At 44.7% G+C, this 17,226-nt stretch overlaps 1 protein-coding gene across 4 annotated transcripts in view; it reads left to right on the plus strand.

The window, feature by feature from the left end:
* Positions 1–17,226, plus strand: part of Ptch1 (patched 1) — a 66,207-nt gene that overhangs the window by 19,756 nt on the left and 29,225 nt on the right. For all 4 annotated transcript variants that reach the window (XM_052727038.1, XM_052727037.1, XM_052727040.1 and 1 more), the window contains 10 exons: positions 6,324–6,513; positions 9,356–9,425; positions 9,533–9,624; positions 10,951–11,149; positions 11,444–11,565; positions 12,326–12,473; positions 13,335–13,466; positions 13,845–14,000; positions 14,822–14,920; positions 15,398–15,523. In XM_052727038.1, coding sequence (XP_052582998.1) covers positions 6,324–6,513; positions 9,356–9,425; positions 9,533–9,624; positions 10,951–11,149; positions 11,444–11,565; positions 12,326–12,473; positions 13,335–13,466; positions 13,845–14,000; positions 14,822–14,920; positions 15,398–15,523 — 1,334 coding nt within the window. The remainder of the gene's footprint in view (positions 1–6,323; positions 6,514–9,355; positions 9,426–9,532; positions 9,625–10,950; positions 11,150–11,443; positions 11,566–12,325; positions 12,474–13,334; positions 13,467–13,844; positions 14,001–14,821; positions 14,921–15,397; positions 15,524–17,226) is intronic.

Below are 17,226 nucleotides of genomic sequence, written 5' to 3' on the forward strand. Positions count from 1 at the left end.
TTCTTGGAAGCTGCTGTAGGCAGCAGACCTGGTGGCAGAGTACTGGGCTGACATGATTGCATCTGACAGGGTGAGTGGTTTGGTCTCAGGGAAGACCATTCAGGGGAAACAGCCCTGGCTGGTAACAGATGGCACTTGGAGCTGCTGGTCTATGGAGTGGGGGTGGGCGGGACATGGATGCCTGCCCAGGGCTCTGGTGGGTACCTGCACACTCACTACCTGCCTCAGCTCTCTGAGGTGTGGTTTGTGGCTGGATGAGTGAGTGAGTGTGCTTTGCTTTCAACGTGTTTTTGTGTGGTTGTCCTTTCAGGAGGGACCAGTACACTTTGAGCTGTCTGATTCCAGCATATTCCCATGGTAGGCACTTCATACTCTCATGATGAGAAAGAAAGAAAAGGTCCTGACCATTGAGCAGCACCCCCCCTCCATCCAGAGTTTTCAGCCGGTTCACTGTCTACGTTACTACCATTTCTCTTTCATTTTAGAAACGAGCCAGTGCCAATCATTTTAGAGTTCTTCGTTTTAGCAGTGTGTATATTTTGGCCCTCTTGGTAACTGGTCACATCACTGAAAGAAGGAACTGAATCAGCTAAAGGTTGAAAGTCTCTCTTTGAGGCTGCTAGATAATTCACAGGATTAATCAAATGTGAATGTGCCCTAGTATGCACAGACCCCATTTTCCTAATTGGACTCTGAGTGGGTACTTTTCAGGCTGAAAGGGTCATTTGTTTTGACTGACTGACTTTTGGGGGCTTTGGGGGGAATTAATATCTTGTACAGATGACTGCCTGTTCCCAGGGCTCTATTCTGAGGTCGTTCATTCATTTGTTTGTGCAACACAGTCTGAGTGTGTTCCATGCTCCTGGTTTGCCTCTGCTGTTCACTCATTGGGGGAGAAACACGACACCTTGATTTGAAACTTCAGATCATCTTTCAGTAATTCACAAGAAGCTTTTGCTGAAAAATTTAATTGGGAATGCTGGGTACATCTTTTCCTTGGGCTGTGTGAAAGGCAGTGACTTCAGTGTGGGACATTGTGGGGAAGCAGCTTGGGTCTGTAGTAGATTGGAATGGTGCCCATCCGGAGGGTATGGCTTAGTTGAATGCTCTGCCCCATGCTTCCCTTTGGAAAACTGTGCTCGATGATTTGAGGAGAAAAGGACACACAGAGCCTGACTGAGAAATTCTTTGCAGAAGCGATGCTTGTCCCACCTCTTTCAAACTACTGGTGTCAGCTTTAAATTTGTAGAGAATGATATGTACAATTTAAAAGAAAGAGGGCTCAGGATCAGAAGGAAAACGAGGCTATGGTCCATGGGGTCCTGTTAAACAGTGCAGCCTCCTTAGTGACAATTAAACAATTAATCCAACAAATTTGTCCAGTAAATAAGATGGAAGTTATTTATCTGCATTCTCAAAGCTCAAACTGTGAGCTTAGTATACTCACTGATACAGAATTTGATGCTTCCAGTCACCCCTGAGCTGTAAGGAAGCTGGCAAAGTAGTTGGGTTAGATCAGTACTGCCTGCCTCTTACAGCCCCATTATGGCCTTGTCCTAGATCTCCCTCCTCCAGTGGTGGTGCTGGAAACTGAGGTCTGTGCCTGTGCAACACAGCTGGCCTGGGTTAATGGAGTTACAGCTACAATCAAAGTTTCTCTAAGCAAATAGTGATTTTAAGAGCTCTGCGGATAGACAGTATCATACAAATGCAAAAGATTATTTGGAGTCTTGGGATCCTGAGTCTTGTTGGGAGAGACTAGTGATTTTATTGTTAGAAATAATACATTTAGGGATGAGAAGGATTAAAAGATGCAGTAAAGGTGTATGTATTGAGCCTGTTTATTTGTTAACTAGATAGGATCTCATATAGTCCATGCTGATCCTTCCTTAAAGTCACTATAAGGCTAAGGATGACCTTGAGCGTCTGATCCTCCTGCCTCTACACCTTGAGGGCTGGGATCACAGGACTGCATCACCATACCTGGTTTATTCAGTACTTGGTGATTGAACCTGGAATTTCTTACCTGCTGGGGAAGCACTCTGCCATTGAACTTACATTATTTTTTTTCTTTTATTACTTTTGATTATGTGTTTGTGGGTGTGGTCTGCATGTGGGTATGTAAATGTGGTACCCAGATGCATTAGAATAGATCCCCTGGAGCTGGAGTTGCAGGCAGATGTGAGTCACCTGAAATGGGTGCTGAGAACTGACCTCGGGTCCTCTAAAAGAGGAGTGCTGCTCTTAACTGCTGAGCCTCCCTCCAGCCCTTAAACTTGTTTTTAATTCATGTGTCTAGGAAGTCTTTTCTTCTCATATGTCTTCCTTCCCTCCCTCCTTCCCTCTCTACTTCCCTTTTTCTTTTTTTGTCTTGTTTACAAGGAAGTCTGCGTTGCAAAAAACTAAAAATGAGTAAACTTCTCAGAAATCAGGTAAATATCCATAGACCATTACTCAGCAATCATGGCTGCCACTATGGTTCACTGAGCCTATAACTAACTAAGGAATACTGAATTTCATGGCTCATTTTGTTCCATAGGTACTTTCCTGCATTATTTTGTAAACATTAAATTATTTATTTAGAAAGTATGCAAGAGGGACTTTGACCTTGTAGGTAGGAAAGAGATCAGGGCTTTAATATAGATAACTTTCTTAGTCAGGCAGTCTCAAGTAGCCAAGAAGAAAAGAGATACCATTTAAAATTAAATATATTCTTTTTTTCTTTCTTTCTTTCTTCCTTCCTTCCTTTCTGTCTGTCTTTCTGTCTGTCTTTCTGTCTTTCTTTCTTTCTTTCATTTCTGGAGTTGAACCTAGGGCCCTCTACTTGTTAGATGAACCTTCTGTCACTGAACTACATCCTAAACCCCAAGCAAATTGTTTTTAGATTACAGAACTTTGATACTTGCTGTAGGTAGTAAATGGGGTCACACACACCCCCAAGCCCTTGTGCCCTTCAGATCTTTTTAAGTCAGTGGCAGGAGACCAGCTCTTGTCTGCAGGGCTGTCATCATCTGAAGTGGGTTCTTTGGGACTTCAGAGCATCAGGAAGGCAGCAAAGTAGTGAATGGGCAACTTCAGGTTGTCCTTCTGCCATGATTCACCATTGCTCTGTCCTGAAAGTCTTCCGTTTCTTAGCTCGCTCCTGGTGCCTGGGTGCTTGCTGCTGTGAGACAGGATGGATCTGCAGTTGGTACGAACGACAGTCAGATTTCACCGGTTCCAGCCACCCTCCTTCCTTCACCGTGTCGTCTCCCAGCATTGCTTTTTTTTTTTTTTTCTGCTCCACACCACCTTATTTTTCTTCGTGAAACTTGGTTTTCTTGGCATTGCCTGTTCATGTCACTGGCCCTGTAGCCCTCTTGGAGCGCAGAGCCTTAGAGAGGAATGTCTGGTCCTGTCCACTAAGCATTCCTACTCCTTAGTACATACCACATGCCATACTCCTTATGCACTCAGAGGTCAATAGATAGTGGCTGAGTGAGTTAAGTTGTTTAAAAAACTGTGGGTGACATGAAATGATGCAGCTAAATGTACTGAAGTTAGCTAGTCATTTGGCAAAAACACTCCGTTAAATACAAAGCGAAATGTTAGGCCTAGAATGTACATTAAGGCACAGGTACTCAGCATACATTTTAAAGAAGAGTTTTAACTCTGCTTGCTTGGTCCACCTTATCACTGATGGTTGTGGTCTTGCATTGACTGGTACTGATTGTCACATAGGTGAGATTCATAACAGTGGGCTCAGCAGTTAAGAGAGCATACTGTTTTTGCAGAGGACCTGAACTCAGTACCCCATACCCACATAGGGTAGCTCATAAACACTGTAGCTCCAGCTCCAGGGGTTCTGATGTCCTCTTCTTGCCTCTGTAGATACCAGCACTCAAGTGCATAACTCATATCGCCCCCCCCACACACAAATACCCATGATTGAGAATATTAAATCTTGTAAAAAGATACTCATGAATATTTACCAGTAGAGCAAAGAGAACAAAGATATATACCCACAGAGATAGAATGGATATTTAGTTGCTTAAAGTACATTTATTTTAACATACACCATAGGGTGGTAATAGGGCCTGTGAACTATATTTTTCTATTGTGAGAATATCCTTTCTGTTGGTTTGTTTTTTCCGAGACTGGGTTTCTCTGTGTAGCCCTGGCTGTCCTGCAACTCACTGTAGACCAGGCTGGACTCAAACTCAGAGATCCACCTGCCTCTGCCTCCCAAGTGCTGGGATTAAAGGCGGCCGCCACTGCCACCGCCACCGCCACCGCCACCACCACCTGGCAAGAATCTCCTTTGTGAAACCGTCTATGATGAGAGTTTAGTTTGAAAGTGTACAGTGATGTCCTCAGCAGTGTGACATATACCGTGCAGTGGATTTCTTATCTTTGTGAGCACTTTTTGGGGGCTTTAAATAGAGACAGACTTCTTTGCTTAGGCCCTGGGGTCAGGAGTAAAGTCTGATCAAACAAACTGTCTTGATGTGCACAGAAAGCTCCTCGCTGTAAAAGCAGTTTGTTGGGGGAGGGAGAGACTCTGTTTTGTTGTTCAATTTTTATTTTATCTTTAAAAACATTTTATTATTATTATTATTATTATTATTATTATTATTATTATTACTAACAACCTCTTGGTTTGAAGTCACCTGAGTTTTAATTTTAAAAGCAAAAGGAAGCACAGTGTGTTGAACAGGATCTGGTCACAAGGAGGCGAGGAAAAATGAAGAGGTTGAGCAGATGTTGGGTTGCCTTGTAGCTTTTCAGGAGTGCTTCTCGGTGCTTCTACACTGGCAGATGTCAAATTCAGCTGGCTAGTGGCTTTGACAGCAGTGAACAAGAGACTGTCTTTGGATAGGATGAGAGGGATGCAGTTTCCAAGTTTCCCTAGTGCTGAACTCAGCACCTTGTGAATGCCAGGCCGGCCCCGAGCCACACCCTCATCCTGCTTTTCCATAACTTGACACTGGTAAAGCCTCAGCTGTTCCCTTTGGCATTCGTCAAGCTGTCTGCACACTTGGAATACCTTTTATGAGCCTTTGCTGCCCTGCTCCCACAGCCACACCATGCCTTAGCTTCTTCACCTCTGAGCTCCATGGTGGCCTTGGCGGCTTCGTGGACCTACACATAGGGTCCTGCCAGCTTGAGATTCTGTACTAGTTTTCCTAATGAGGGCATTGTTTGCTTTGTAGACTGCCCCCCTTGTTTATAAAATATGCCAAGAGAACCAAACAGCCCACTGTTCTCAGTACTTACTTACTTTCCCAAACCAAATGTTTATGTCCTTGAATACTAAACTTGAAGAAAAAGGATTCCTCTTCGTGGGAAAGTGACAATCACTGAGTTCTTTCCAGGCTATTGCCGGAGGTCTGCATTTCAGAAACTCTGAGCTTATCGGTGACTTTGGGAATTATTCAGACCAGCTTCCTTTGCCTTGTGTGCACATGGAAGGCAGATCCTCTGACATCTGTCTTCCCAAGATGCCTCTCAGCACAGAGGTGGCAATCTGAGTTTACGCATAAGAACACAGAAAGGAGATCCAGAGTAAAAATAATTTAAAAACCGCCAATTGGACCTGCTTGCCAGCATGCCTAGCTTTAGCTAACTTGTAGAAGAGACAGGTTGGTGCTGGATAGGGCGCCTCCTTGGCCTCAGTAGGAGGTCCAGCATCACCTGGGAGCTTCCAGACACAGGTGGCACTCCCCCCAAGTGACTCAGAACCTGAGGCCTGTTTTCTGGATACTGACCAAATGATCGTGATGGAACGAGGTTCCAGGGGTGCCTGCAATCGCCATGACTGATCCACTGTTGCTCTGCTGTGCAGTTCCCCTGGCTCTTCTGACTTGAATCACAGTCTTCACCTGCCCACAGGTTGTGTTCTGAACACTCACTGAACCACCTTCCTTGTGGATTTTTCCACAGAGGAGAAACTTTTCCTTGTTACCTGTGCTAGAGAGAAGAGTGTAAATTGCAGCATTTATCATGAAATGTGCTGCAGGCATATTGTTTATATAAGCAAAAGTGATTAAAGGTGTTTTGGTCTGGTTCGCAGGGAAGAGAAAGGCGTGTCGTGTTTCCCATCCCCTTCCCTTTAGACTCAGGGTGTCTAGTCAGAATGCATCCAGTAGATTTGAGTATTTGACAGACACTGTGCTTAGAGAGTATTGTTTTTATTAGGCTTATCATTCCCAAAGCCAGCATTGCTGCTAACTCAAGTTTCATCGCCGGTTTGTTCCTTGTTACTGAACCTGTCTTTTAGGGAGCAAGACAACACAATTTTGAGGTGAGTTCTGTTCTGATCGATACCTATCCATGTTTGTCAGTTGGTGGACGAGTGAGTCGAGAATTAAATTATACCCGGCAGAAGATAGGAGAAGAGGCTATGTTTAATCCTCAACTCATGATACAGACTCCAAAAGAAGAAGGCGCTAATGTCCTAACCACAGAGGCTCTCCTGCAACACCTGGACTCAGCCCTCCAGGCCAGCCGTGTGCATGTCTACATGTATAACAGGTAAGGCAGCTCTGTGTCATCTGCACAGGTCAGCAGGTAGGCCCTTTGTTTCCATAAATAACATTGCCTTCGGATAATTAAATAACAGTTTTATAACTTTAGAGCCCAGGGTTTCATAGATGTTGCACAGTGCTACCATTGAGCACTTCCCCATCTTGATTTGTTTTTAGAGTTTGATAGCAAAATACTACACATTGAATTTTCCTTATCCAAAATTCTTGGGACCCAGACATGTGTCAAACATTTAAAAATTTATTTTTGAATACTTCCATGTAGGTAATAAGATTTATTGGGGGCAAGATCCAAGGCTGAAGACAGAATTGATTTATGTTCCAATATGTCTTACATATTTTAGTACTTATTTTTGTGCAAAAAATGGAGTTTCACAATATGGAGTATTCTATTTGTGGCATGATGTTGGTGTCAAAAAGTTTCAGATTCTAGAGCTTTTCAGATATCAAGTTTTCAGATTAGGGATGTGTTTGACCATATGAGTGCCTGCATATGTGTCTGTATACCACATGTGTGCAGTCTGAAACTGGAGTTAGAGCGTGTGAGCTGCCATGTGAGTGTTGGGAACCAAGCCCATCGTCTGCAAGAGCAACAAGTGATCTTAGCCTCTGAGCCATCTCTCCTGCCCTATAATGTATTTCAAATGAGTATCTTGGCATGGTCCACAAATGAATGTCATTTCATTTGCTTGGAGGGAGGGCTGCACACCTAGGCTTTATTTCATTGCTTAAGATATTTTTTCTCAAATTGGGTATTTTGTTAACTTGGTAAATTATCTCTACTACTGAACCTTTCTTTGGAGCAGTTACATTTTGGGTAGTCTCATTCAACAATGTTGAAGGGCAGAGGGAGAGATGAGAGGGGAGAGATGGAGAAGAAATTAGTTTTCCTACTTTGCATGTACAGGTGACATTAGTTACAAAGCCAATGGAAGAGTGGGTGTTGACCCTCCCTGGGAATTCTCTGGGATGTCTGAGTGAAGGAAATTCATACATACAACTTTTCAGAGAGTTTTGGAACAAAATTAACATCTTTTTTTATTTCCCTTAATATGTCTATACTGTCAGTCACTTCAGAATAGGAGCCATATGCACATGTGGCCCGTTGTTGAGCAGGGGAAAGATCAGATGTATGTAGGAAAAGGCTTTCGGAAATGTGTGAACATATTTCAGCAACCTGCTCTCTTCCCATCAGTAGTGTGCATTGTAGAGAAAGTAACTGTCTGGTCTAGATGGCAAAATTTGCAGTCAAAGGCCCTGTGGAGAATCTGGCATGGGTTGTTCCATATACATCATATGTGAAGACCTACACTGAGGCACCTGTCACTCACATTCTTCAGGACAAGATTAAGGTTCTCTACTGTGAAGTTACATCTTTTTCAAGGAAGCTAAGATGGACCCAGAGTTAGGCACAGGAACAAACCCTTGCATATTCAATATATGCATATTTTAGATGAAAAAAATTAAAATGAGATCAAATGGAGCACTTGTCCAAGATCCTAGGGTTATTAAATTATCAATCCAGGCTTCAAAGCCCTTCTTCTGGATCCATGCCCAATGAATGATCAACAGTATCTTTCTCAAGCAAACACAGAGAACCAGCTCAGCAGATGGCATTGAAAACCTGCTTATGTTGAATATTCTGATGGCACTACACAGAATTAAGGAGAAAGACACAGAGTCAGACAGACAGACAGACACATACCTACATGGTCAGCAGGTTGATAAGTAAGTGGAGGGAAGGAGAAGATGGGAGAGATGGGTGGATGAATGAATGGGTAATGTCAGCCCTTATACTGGGGAAGGAAATATAGTCAGCACAGGTAGGCACAGGCAAAGCCACATGAGCAGTGCACACTTTACACACCTCAGGTACCAGATAGGAGCCAGGGCTCTACAGGAGGGTCATTTTAACCAGCGTTAGGCAAAGGAAACTTACTAGCAGGAAGGTAGAATTTCAAAAGGGCACTGAGCGAAAGATGGGAAAATTCTAGAAAAAAGTATAGGGACGAGGACACAAAGCACAAAAAGTGCCCTTGGGTGAAGACAGGCTTCTAAGAAGACCAATAAAGCAGAGCAGTTTGCGAGGGGGGGGGCGGGTGGCGGTTAATTTTTGTTTTTATTCCTTTGATTTTCCATCTCTATTCTTTCCAAATACCCTTTTATTTTTGAGTAAGGCTTGTTTCCCTAAACACATTGAAAAAGCCATGGGTTTATTATAGAACACTCTCCTAAAGATTCTAAAATCAAGTTAACACATAGTCCATGTATTTGAGGTCATGTCTACCAGACTGGGAATCCAAGTCTACCTGGCAGAGGTTGTTTATAACATTTGTGATTAAGAGCAGGAATGTTTCAAACATGACCTACAAATAACATCTACTAGTAAAGAAAGATAAATAAAAGCCAGTAATTTCCTACCTGAATATATCCCAACACTCACTACACTAACTCAAGCTCCACTTATTTTGAATTTGTGATAATTCCACTGGATTGTGCAGGTTGTTTAATGTATGTAGAAAAGCAGATTAATGGTGTAAACAAGATTATTGGTGGAACACTTAAGGAAACAAGACTTTTCAAGTACTTGGGTAGCATTCATTTACATAAACACCCCACATGTTAATTACGATCCAGTGTTATCTATTCATTAAAGCAGGCTTGCCAGCTTTCTGCTTGGCAAAAGCTCTGCTGGTTTTGACAGACACTTCAGCGTGATAGAAATTACAGCCTTTTGATAAGTCCTGTTGCTCCTGTTTTTAGCTCATTTCACTGCAGTAAGAAGTGTTCTGTTTTACTTTTTTATTTTTCTCTGCTTTTCATCTCAATAGGCAATGGAAGTTGGAACATTTGTGCTACAAGTCAGGGGAACTTATCACAGAGACAGGCTACATGGATCAGGTACAGTCTTTTCTTGTTTGCAAAGAGGGAAAAATGTTGGTAGTTTCTGGAAACCACCCCAGCAGTGTTAGCCTGATGCACTCACTCCTCTTGTTTTACTTTGACAGATAATAGAATACCTTTACCCTTGCTTAATCATTACACCTTTGGACTGCTTCTGGGAAGGGGCAAAGTTACAGTCGGGGACAGCATACCTCCTGTAAGTGTACCCTCGGTGTTGAATTGCTGGGCTCTGTGACAGTTTCCGGTGTGGCTTATCATTGTTTATTCTGTTTCAGTTTTGGACAAGAGATAAAAACATTGAAATTCCAAGCAAATTTTTTTTTTGAGTGAATGGTGGGGGGAAGAGGGGATTTCAGCAGAATGTTTTTTCTCTTTTCAAAAACAGTTCTGTAGGCATCATTAAATTTCATTCACTTTTACCAACCTATTTATATGCAAATAAATGCAAATTATCACACAGTCTGTGCAATTTTTTAAAAACTCTTTATAAAATGCTTGTAGTTATGCACACCAACACTCAGACCTTTAAGAAGAGAATTTATTACTGGCTACATGTCACAAAGACATACTTCAAGCTAAGGTTCAAGATCTTCCTGCAAAGTAATATATGAACCCTTCTTTAGACCACAGTAATGATGTTTAAGGGGGAAATATGCCCTCTGTGAAGGCCATGACAAGGGATGCTTCATAACCCAGCAGTTGGGAATTACATATACCACATCATTTAAAGAACGATGGTTACTCAGTGTAGGCATTTTTCAGCTAATTACGCAAGAGTTAGTGCTTGGGTTATTGCCTCCGTCCTGGCCGGCACGTATCTGCAAAAGTAATTTGCAGTGGCCATCCCCTGACCTTCAGTGTACAGTTTTAGATGGGAAATAAGGGGTTTTGTGTTTTCTGGTTGGGAGAGTCTGAATAATGACTTCAGCCTGGTTAAGCAGCTACAGTGCGGTTTGAACCACATAACAGGCAGCCAAAAGCCTTTCTGGTCTGTCAACAGCACAATTTCCAAAGTGAGTGTGGGGGAAGTGGCTGTGATGGTGGTGATGGCAGAGCCCATGGGGGGCTTACCCACCCCACTGCCAGCCTGTCAAAAGAGGGCACACAAGAATGAGTCGTTGGCGGTTACAGGTCAGATACTTTGATTAGTGACATCTAGAAAACATTTTTTTTAAAGCTAGAAGATACTAATATAATATTGTAATTCTCTTTTGGTTTTTAATTTTGGATCTCTGTATTCTACTTAGAAGTACTTACCTCCACCCCCACCGGCTAATTTTTTAAAAGATATTAAGTATAATATTAGTGGATTAAAAGTCTCTGATGTCTGCTTTAAATTGCAAGCTCTTTTCCTGACTTGTTTGTAAATGGCTTTCCTGGGGAGGAATACTATATTTTCCCTTTATACCCAAGTCCCAGAATTTTGCTTTGAACGGCCTGTTTTGCGCAGATGCAGCCATGGTGCCCTCCTGCCTGTCTGAAGCTGGTTTTTCATGGCCTCCCCTCTTAATTTCTTTTGCAGAGGTAAGCCTCCTTTGCGGTGGACAAACTTTGACCCCTTGGAATTCCTAGAAGAGTTAAAGAAAATAAACTACCAAGTGGACAGCTGGGAGGAAATGCTGAATAAAGCTGAAGTTGGCCATGGGTACATGGACCGGCCCTGCCTCAACCCAGCCGACCCAGATTGCCCTGCCACAGCCCCCAACAAAAATTCAACCAAAGTGAGTTTCCAGAGAGTGCAGGGAAAAAAGCCTTTCTGTTTCATTTACAGCTCTCTTTTATATTTTCATCTTAAAGATTTTATTTGCCATGAGTTTTGTTTCTTTTTTAATTTGGTGTATGGAACTAAGGTTGTTTACAGAGCTAAGTTTTGCTGTAAGATTTAGCATAACCCTCATTAGCCTTGTTATTAATGTTTTCTCTGAAACAAACAAGCCCTTAACGCACTGGATTTTAACGAGGCATGTGACCTGCCTACTAATTCCCGTAATTATGTGGCTGTCTTTTCATTACAGCCTCTTGATGTGGCCCTTGTTTTGAATGGTGGATGTCAAGGTTTATCCAGGAAGTATATGCATTGGCAGGAGGAGTTGATTGTGGGTGGCACAGTCAAGAATGCCACTGGAAGACTGGTCAGGTAACCCAGCTCAGCACCCTACACCATCCTGTGCCTCTCTTCTTGTGCACACACATTCGGACTCATGTTAATCCTGCTAGCTGTGCAGTGTCATCGAATCTTGGGGAACATTAGCACATCAGGCCAGCATGCAAAGAAATCTCATGGGAGAAGTTTTCTAGAATGGATTTGTAGTTTTCATCAGAGCTGTAGCTGTTGATTTCAGGGTTTTGAAAGGTCTGCCCTTTGTGTAGTCTAATGGGGCAAGAAAATCCAGTAATAATACGTAGTTGAGTGGTGGGAGCTGATCAGTGTTATACACTCTTAAGAGTCAAAGACCAGGCAAAGCAAGAGTTAGCCTTTGTGCAGTCAGGGACTCCAGTCAGTCAAGTGTCAGGTGTTCCGTCTGAGGTTTCTCCCTTGGGATACTGTCTCTGGGATTTCTGCACTGAGAGAGTGCGTGGCTGAACCCAGTGTATCTGGTCAAGCTATCTACTCCCCTCTCCTTCCTGTTTCATGGAATAGGAACTGAGAAAGGAAATTGCCTATTAATTTAATTTTGGGGTCTATCTGTAAAAGGTTTGTAAGGTTACACCTTTAATATGGTACATCAATCTATTAAATACAATAACCATCCTGGTCTTGTTTGAATGGAAACATGTGCGCACAGAGGAGGGAAGAGGTCTGAGGGAGAGTTGGGGTTGCTCACTTGGGATATCACGCGGCACACACTGCTTTCTGGCGGTGCTGACCTGCCTTCTATCTGTTTACCCTGACACAGTGCTCACGCCCTGCAGACCATGTTCCAGTTAATGACTCCCAAGCAAATGTATGAGCACTTTAGAGGCTACGAGTACGTCTCTCATATCAACTGGAATGAGGACAGGGCAGCGGCCATCCTGGAGGCGTGGCAGAGGACGTATGTGGAGGTGAGCCCCTGCCTTGACATCAGGGGCAACCTGTAACAGTCCAGTCTTTCTGTCCTTATTGAAAGCAGTGTTTCCCAGTAGGTTTAGTGGGATTTTCTTTGTTGTTGAGTCTCACTGTGCAGCCCAGGCAGTCTCAAATCTGCTATCCTCCTGCCTCAGTCTTCTGATGGTTGGGATTACACCTCCACACCAAGCCTTGGATTAATTTTCATTACAGATTTTAATTCAGAGCATTGCATGAGATGCAAGCTTGATTTTCTTTATTGAGCCATTGTAAAACTTGGAAGTAGTGTCTGAAGAGACACTCATTCTTAGCGGAGGTGCCCTGAAACATGCCTAGTAACTATTGTGGACTCCAGAGCCCAGGGAGTGTAAAAAGGGGGGAAAACCACTGGGTGAGCAAGAAAAGGTGTCTGGAAAGCATTAGCAAGACAGAACCTATTCACAGCTGCAGGCCCCTTGGTCAGGTCATGTGACAGGAGGCTGGCCTTTGTTTCCCAAGCAGTGACCTCTATGGGGCTGCCTCTGACCTTTTGAAAGTGGCCAGCAAATGAAGTGGGGGGAGGTGGAATTTATAAGAATGAGTTGTTTTGGATTAAGAGAGAACAGTTGTCTGGCTTGGAGGGGAGAGTACCTTAGAGTTACAAAGTAATAATACACTTTAGGTGACCATTGGCCGCCTGCTCTCCTTTGATCACACTCACTGTCAGAGGGACGTTTCTCTTCCCTCATCTGACGACATGGGACCTTGTACTGATGTCTCAGCACACAGTGTGGGGTGCATAGTGGTGTCCCCAAGGTCTGGTTGAGCATGTTGGTGCTTTAGTTCCTTTGGAAATATAGCCTTGTTTGTGACCACAGGTGGTTCATCAAAGCGTTGCCCCAAACTCCACTCAAAAGGTGCTTTCCTTTACCACCACAACCCTGGACGACATCCTAAAATCCTTCTCTGATGTCAGTGTCATCCGAGTGGCCAGTGGCTACCTCCTGATGGTAATTCTGGGCTCCCACGGGTTGGGGTGGTCAGCTTGGTTTGAGTTGGTTTGTTTTGTGATTTTAGTTCTTTACTATTCTGTGACAATACCTGCTTTTTAACTGCCCCTATCATATAAACACATCCAAGACAGAGACAGCTCAGCCTTGTAAGGGTTGCAGAAATGGTACCCAGCCTGTTGTGTGATGATTTTGTTGTTGGAGTTAATAGGTTCTCACTTTGGATGTGGGGCAGTGGGTGGGGAAACATTAGAATCACACACATTCTGATGTTTGGCTCTTGTTTTGTGTCTCCCCCCTTCTCTCTCTGACCCCCCCGCCCCTCCCCCTTCTCTCTGACCCCCGCCCCCATCCCCTCCCCCATTGTTCTGCTTGCAGCTTGCCTATGCCTGTTTAACCATGCTGCGCTGGGACTGCTCCAAGTCCCAGGGTGCCGTGGGGCTGGCTGGCGTCCTGTTGGTTGCACTGTCCGTGGCTGCAGGATTGGGCCTCTGCTCCTTGATCGGGATTTCCTTTAATGCCGCGACAACTCAGGTACTACAGGGGCCATTCACTGCTGCCCTCTGGCCAACACTCTCCCGGCCTGCCGGCCCCTGTGTGTCTACCTCACCTGAAGAGTCTTTAAAGCCTTTTCCATGAGGATGCCATTTATCTCGGGGGAGGTCGAGCTCTCAGTGAGCCAATCTGGTCTGTAGGCTAAAAGCCTGGAGAGCTGGTGAGATGGTTCATTGGGTAAAGGCACCTGCCATGCAAGCCTGACGACCTGAGTTCAATCTCTATAGCCCACATAGAAGGTGGAAAGAGAGAACAGACTATAAAATTGTCCTCTGGCCTCCATACTGTAGGCTGTGGGCGCCCGTGTCCACACACATATCATACGCGTACACACACACATTAATGACTTTTTTTTTTTTTTAGTCTGGAGATGCTCTTGGCAGATAGAGACATTCACTTAGAATAGTTTATATCATTTACTGATTCCCAGACTCTAGTGGGCATTAGAATCACACTGAGCAAACAGAGCTGGCTGGATCCAGTCTGCACGGAGGCCCCCTCTTACTTTTCAGCATTTCTCACTGATGCTGGTCTAGGACCTATAGCTTTAGCCATGTGTTAGGTGGCTTCTTACTTTTAATTCTAAAATAAGCTCTTATACCTGGACCTTAGAAATAGAAGCTTGTAAGAACATCTCTGAGCCATACCTGAAAGATTTTTAGGGATGCAAACTATTAGGTAAGTGCATTAGTCCACCGAACTGGCATGAGCTCCCCTTTGGCACCTGTGGGGCACTGGCAGCACCATTTCCCTGTGAGATCTTACCGGGCTAATTCTGTGATTGCCTGTGTTTGCTGTAGGTTTTGCCATTTCTTGCTCTTGGTGTTGGTGTGGACGATGTCTTCCTCCTGGCACATGCATTCAGTGAAACAGGACAAAATAAAAGGATTCCATTTGAGGTAACCGCAGGAGAAAAGAAGGAAGGTTAGGGGGAGGGGTCACTCAGAGCACACTCTCTTCCCTAGTCCTGTAGTTTTCCGACTGTCTGGTCAGTCTCAAGTCAAATGATACATCACTGTGAGAAATGCCAAGAGCCCCATTTAGGATGCCTGTAGAAATGCAGGTGTCTTAGTATTATACCTCAGGCTCCTGTGCCGTCCTTCCCAAAGCCCAAGTTTGCTTCTGTGGTTTTCTTTGGCTACGAGTTTACATTTAAGTCATCATTATCTTCAGCTTTCTGATTTGGGTGATGGTAACCATGAGGAACACATGCCCATGAGGGAGAAGTCAACGGGACCTTCTGTTGGGGTCAGGTTGGTTGTGGCCTTTCCCTGTACCTTAGACACAGTACAGCCAGTATTAGAAACTGCCACAACGTGCTTTAAGGGTGGCTAGTATAGACTGCAGCCCTCAGCACGGTGGCTTGTCTCCTTCAGGACAGGACCGGGGAGTGCCTCAAGCGCACAGGAGCCAGCGTGGCCCTCACCTCCATCAGCAATGTCACTGCCTTCTTCATGGCTGCACTAATCCCTATCCCTGCGCTGCGAGCATTCTCCCTCCAGGTAAGTGTATAGCGGCAGATCCCTGTGGGTTGGCTGCTCGGCATCTCCTCTCTGCTTTACTTGAGGTCAGCACTTGCTTTACAAATCAAGTGCGTGCCAGCATCATTTGGGTATTGGTGCTGTTGGGTAGGTGCTTCAAGCCTGACCTGGCACTCCTAAAACAGGTGCCAGAGCTTTTTGCTTTCTTAGACCTTGTTACCCAGCAGCTGTTCACTGTGGAATTGTACTGTGTAGTTTAGGTCAGTGGGTCCAGGGATGTGCCTTGAAGTCCTCCTTGGCTGGCTCCTATTTCTAGACTACTCCCCTCTGGTCACCTCATATCTCCCTTCCCTAAACAGCTCCAGCCCCACCTCAAGGCCATAGAAGACTCTACTGGTGTATGCAGATAGGGTTGTTCAAATCCTGGGACAGGCACTGACTGTCACATTGTATGAGGGTGTATTGGCCACTTGGCTGTATCCTACAGGGGCATCTCTTGGGGATCCTTGTGTCTCACTGCCTTTTCCTTGGTTGGCCTCTGCATTCCATCCTGTCCTCTTTTTTTCCTTACTCCCTTCTCAGACTGCTTAAGCAAGCGTAGAGTGCCCGCCGCTCACTGTGCAAAGCTGTGTTGCTGGCCTCATTACTCTGACAGCCCCCCTCCCAGCCAGGTCCTCGCATACCTAGGCTGTCAGTCTGAAGAGCCTGTTCCTGGGTGTGAGAGGAGCAGCTGTGGGCCATGCCTAGTAGTCACAGTGGTTCATAGGAAGCCTAAAGCAGTCAGAGCAGCAGGCTTCCAGGTAGTTCATGACAGGGTGGAAATTTCTTGAATTAATTGCAAGTTCTAAAGCTTCAGCTGAAGGGAACATTTGTCTCTCTTTCTTAGACATCCTAGTCTAAGATGTTTCTTAGGATGTCTAAGAAAACTCACGAGGCGGCCGACTGCCTGAAGGAAACCACTTTGATGTACTTGTGTGAAACTGCTGTTGAGTTTGCACGCCTTCATGCTCTCCACTCATCAGCAGGTTCTAAGAACCGTGGCCAGGAAGAGACGGTGACAGATGATGCCTCGTGTTCCTATTTATACTCTTAAATACACATTGTCACCTGAGTAGAAACAGTCCCTGAGGTGTCTGAGCTTCATCTCCCTACCAGTAGAGGCCCTACTGTGGGTGAGGTGCAACCTTAACAGTTAGTGAAAGATCTGAGATTGAGAAGAGCCTCTCCTCTGTCAGTCATAAGCACCAACTCCTGAAAAAAAGAAATACCAGAAAGAGGTTTGTCCTTAAAAACATCTATGGAAATAGAGATAGCAGTGGTTAATGAGAGAAGTCAAATCTGAAACTGGACAGAGACACAAGAAAATGAAAATGACCAAGGGTTTGTAATAGGAAAGATAAGGGAAAAGAAGATGCCTGTGGCCTTGGTGGTGCCGCTGACGTTTCAGGAACCTGTCTTACAGAGGCATGCATCTGCTACACGCTCTTCTTGTGTCTGCTCTTGCTCATTGCAGCAGACTCTGGAACGGAGCTGGTTCTGGAGTCTCCACTAAGGCCTCTGCTCTCCTTTCCACTGCCTGCCCCTCGCTGTCCACTCCTGCTCCGCGCTGTGTCGGCTCACACACACCTTGTCTTTCCCTCACTCTTTGCTCTCCTCTCCTCTCAGTACTGATGGTTCCTCAAGGCAAACTCCTCCCTTAATGACACCCCACGGTGTGGTCTCTC

The sequence above is a fragment of the Peromyscus californicus genome, unplaced genomic scaffold (assembly GCF_007827085.1).
Source record: "Peromyscus californicus insignis strain IS unplaced genomic scaffold, ASM782708v3 Scaffold_8__1_contigs__length_139910024, whole genome shotgun sequence".
Lineage (NCBI taxonomy): Eukaryota > Metazoa > Chordata > Mammalia > Rodentia > Cricetidae > Peromyscus > Peromyscus californicus.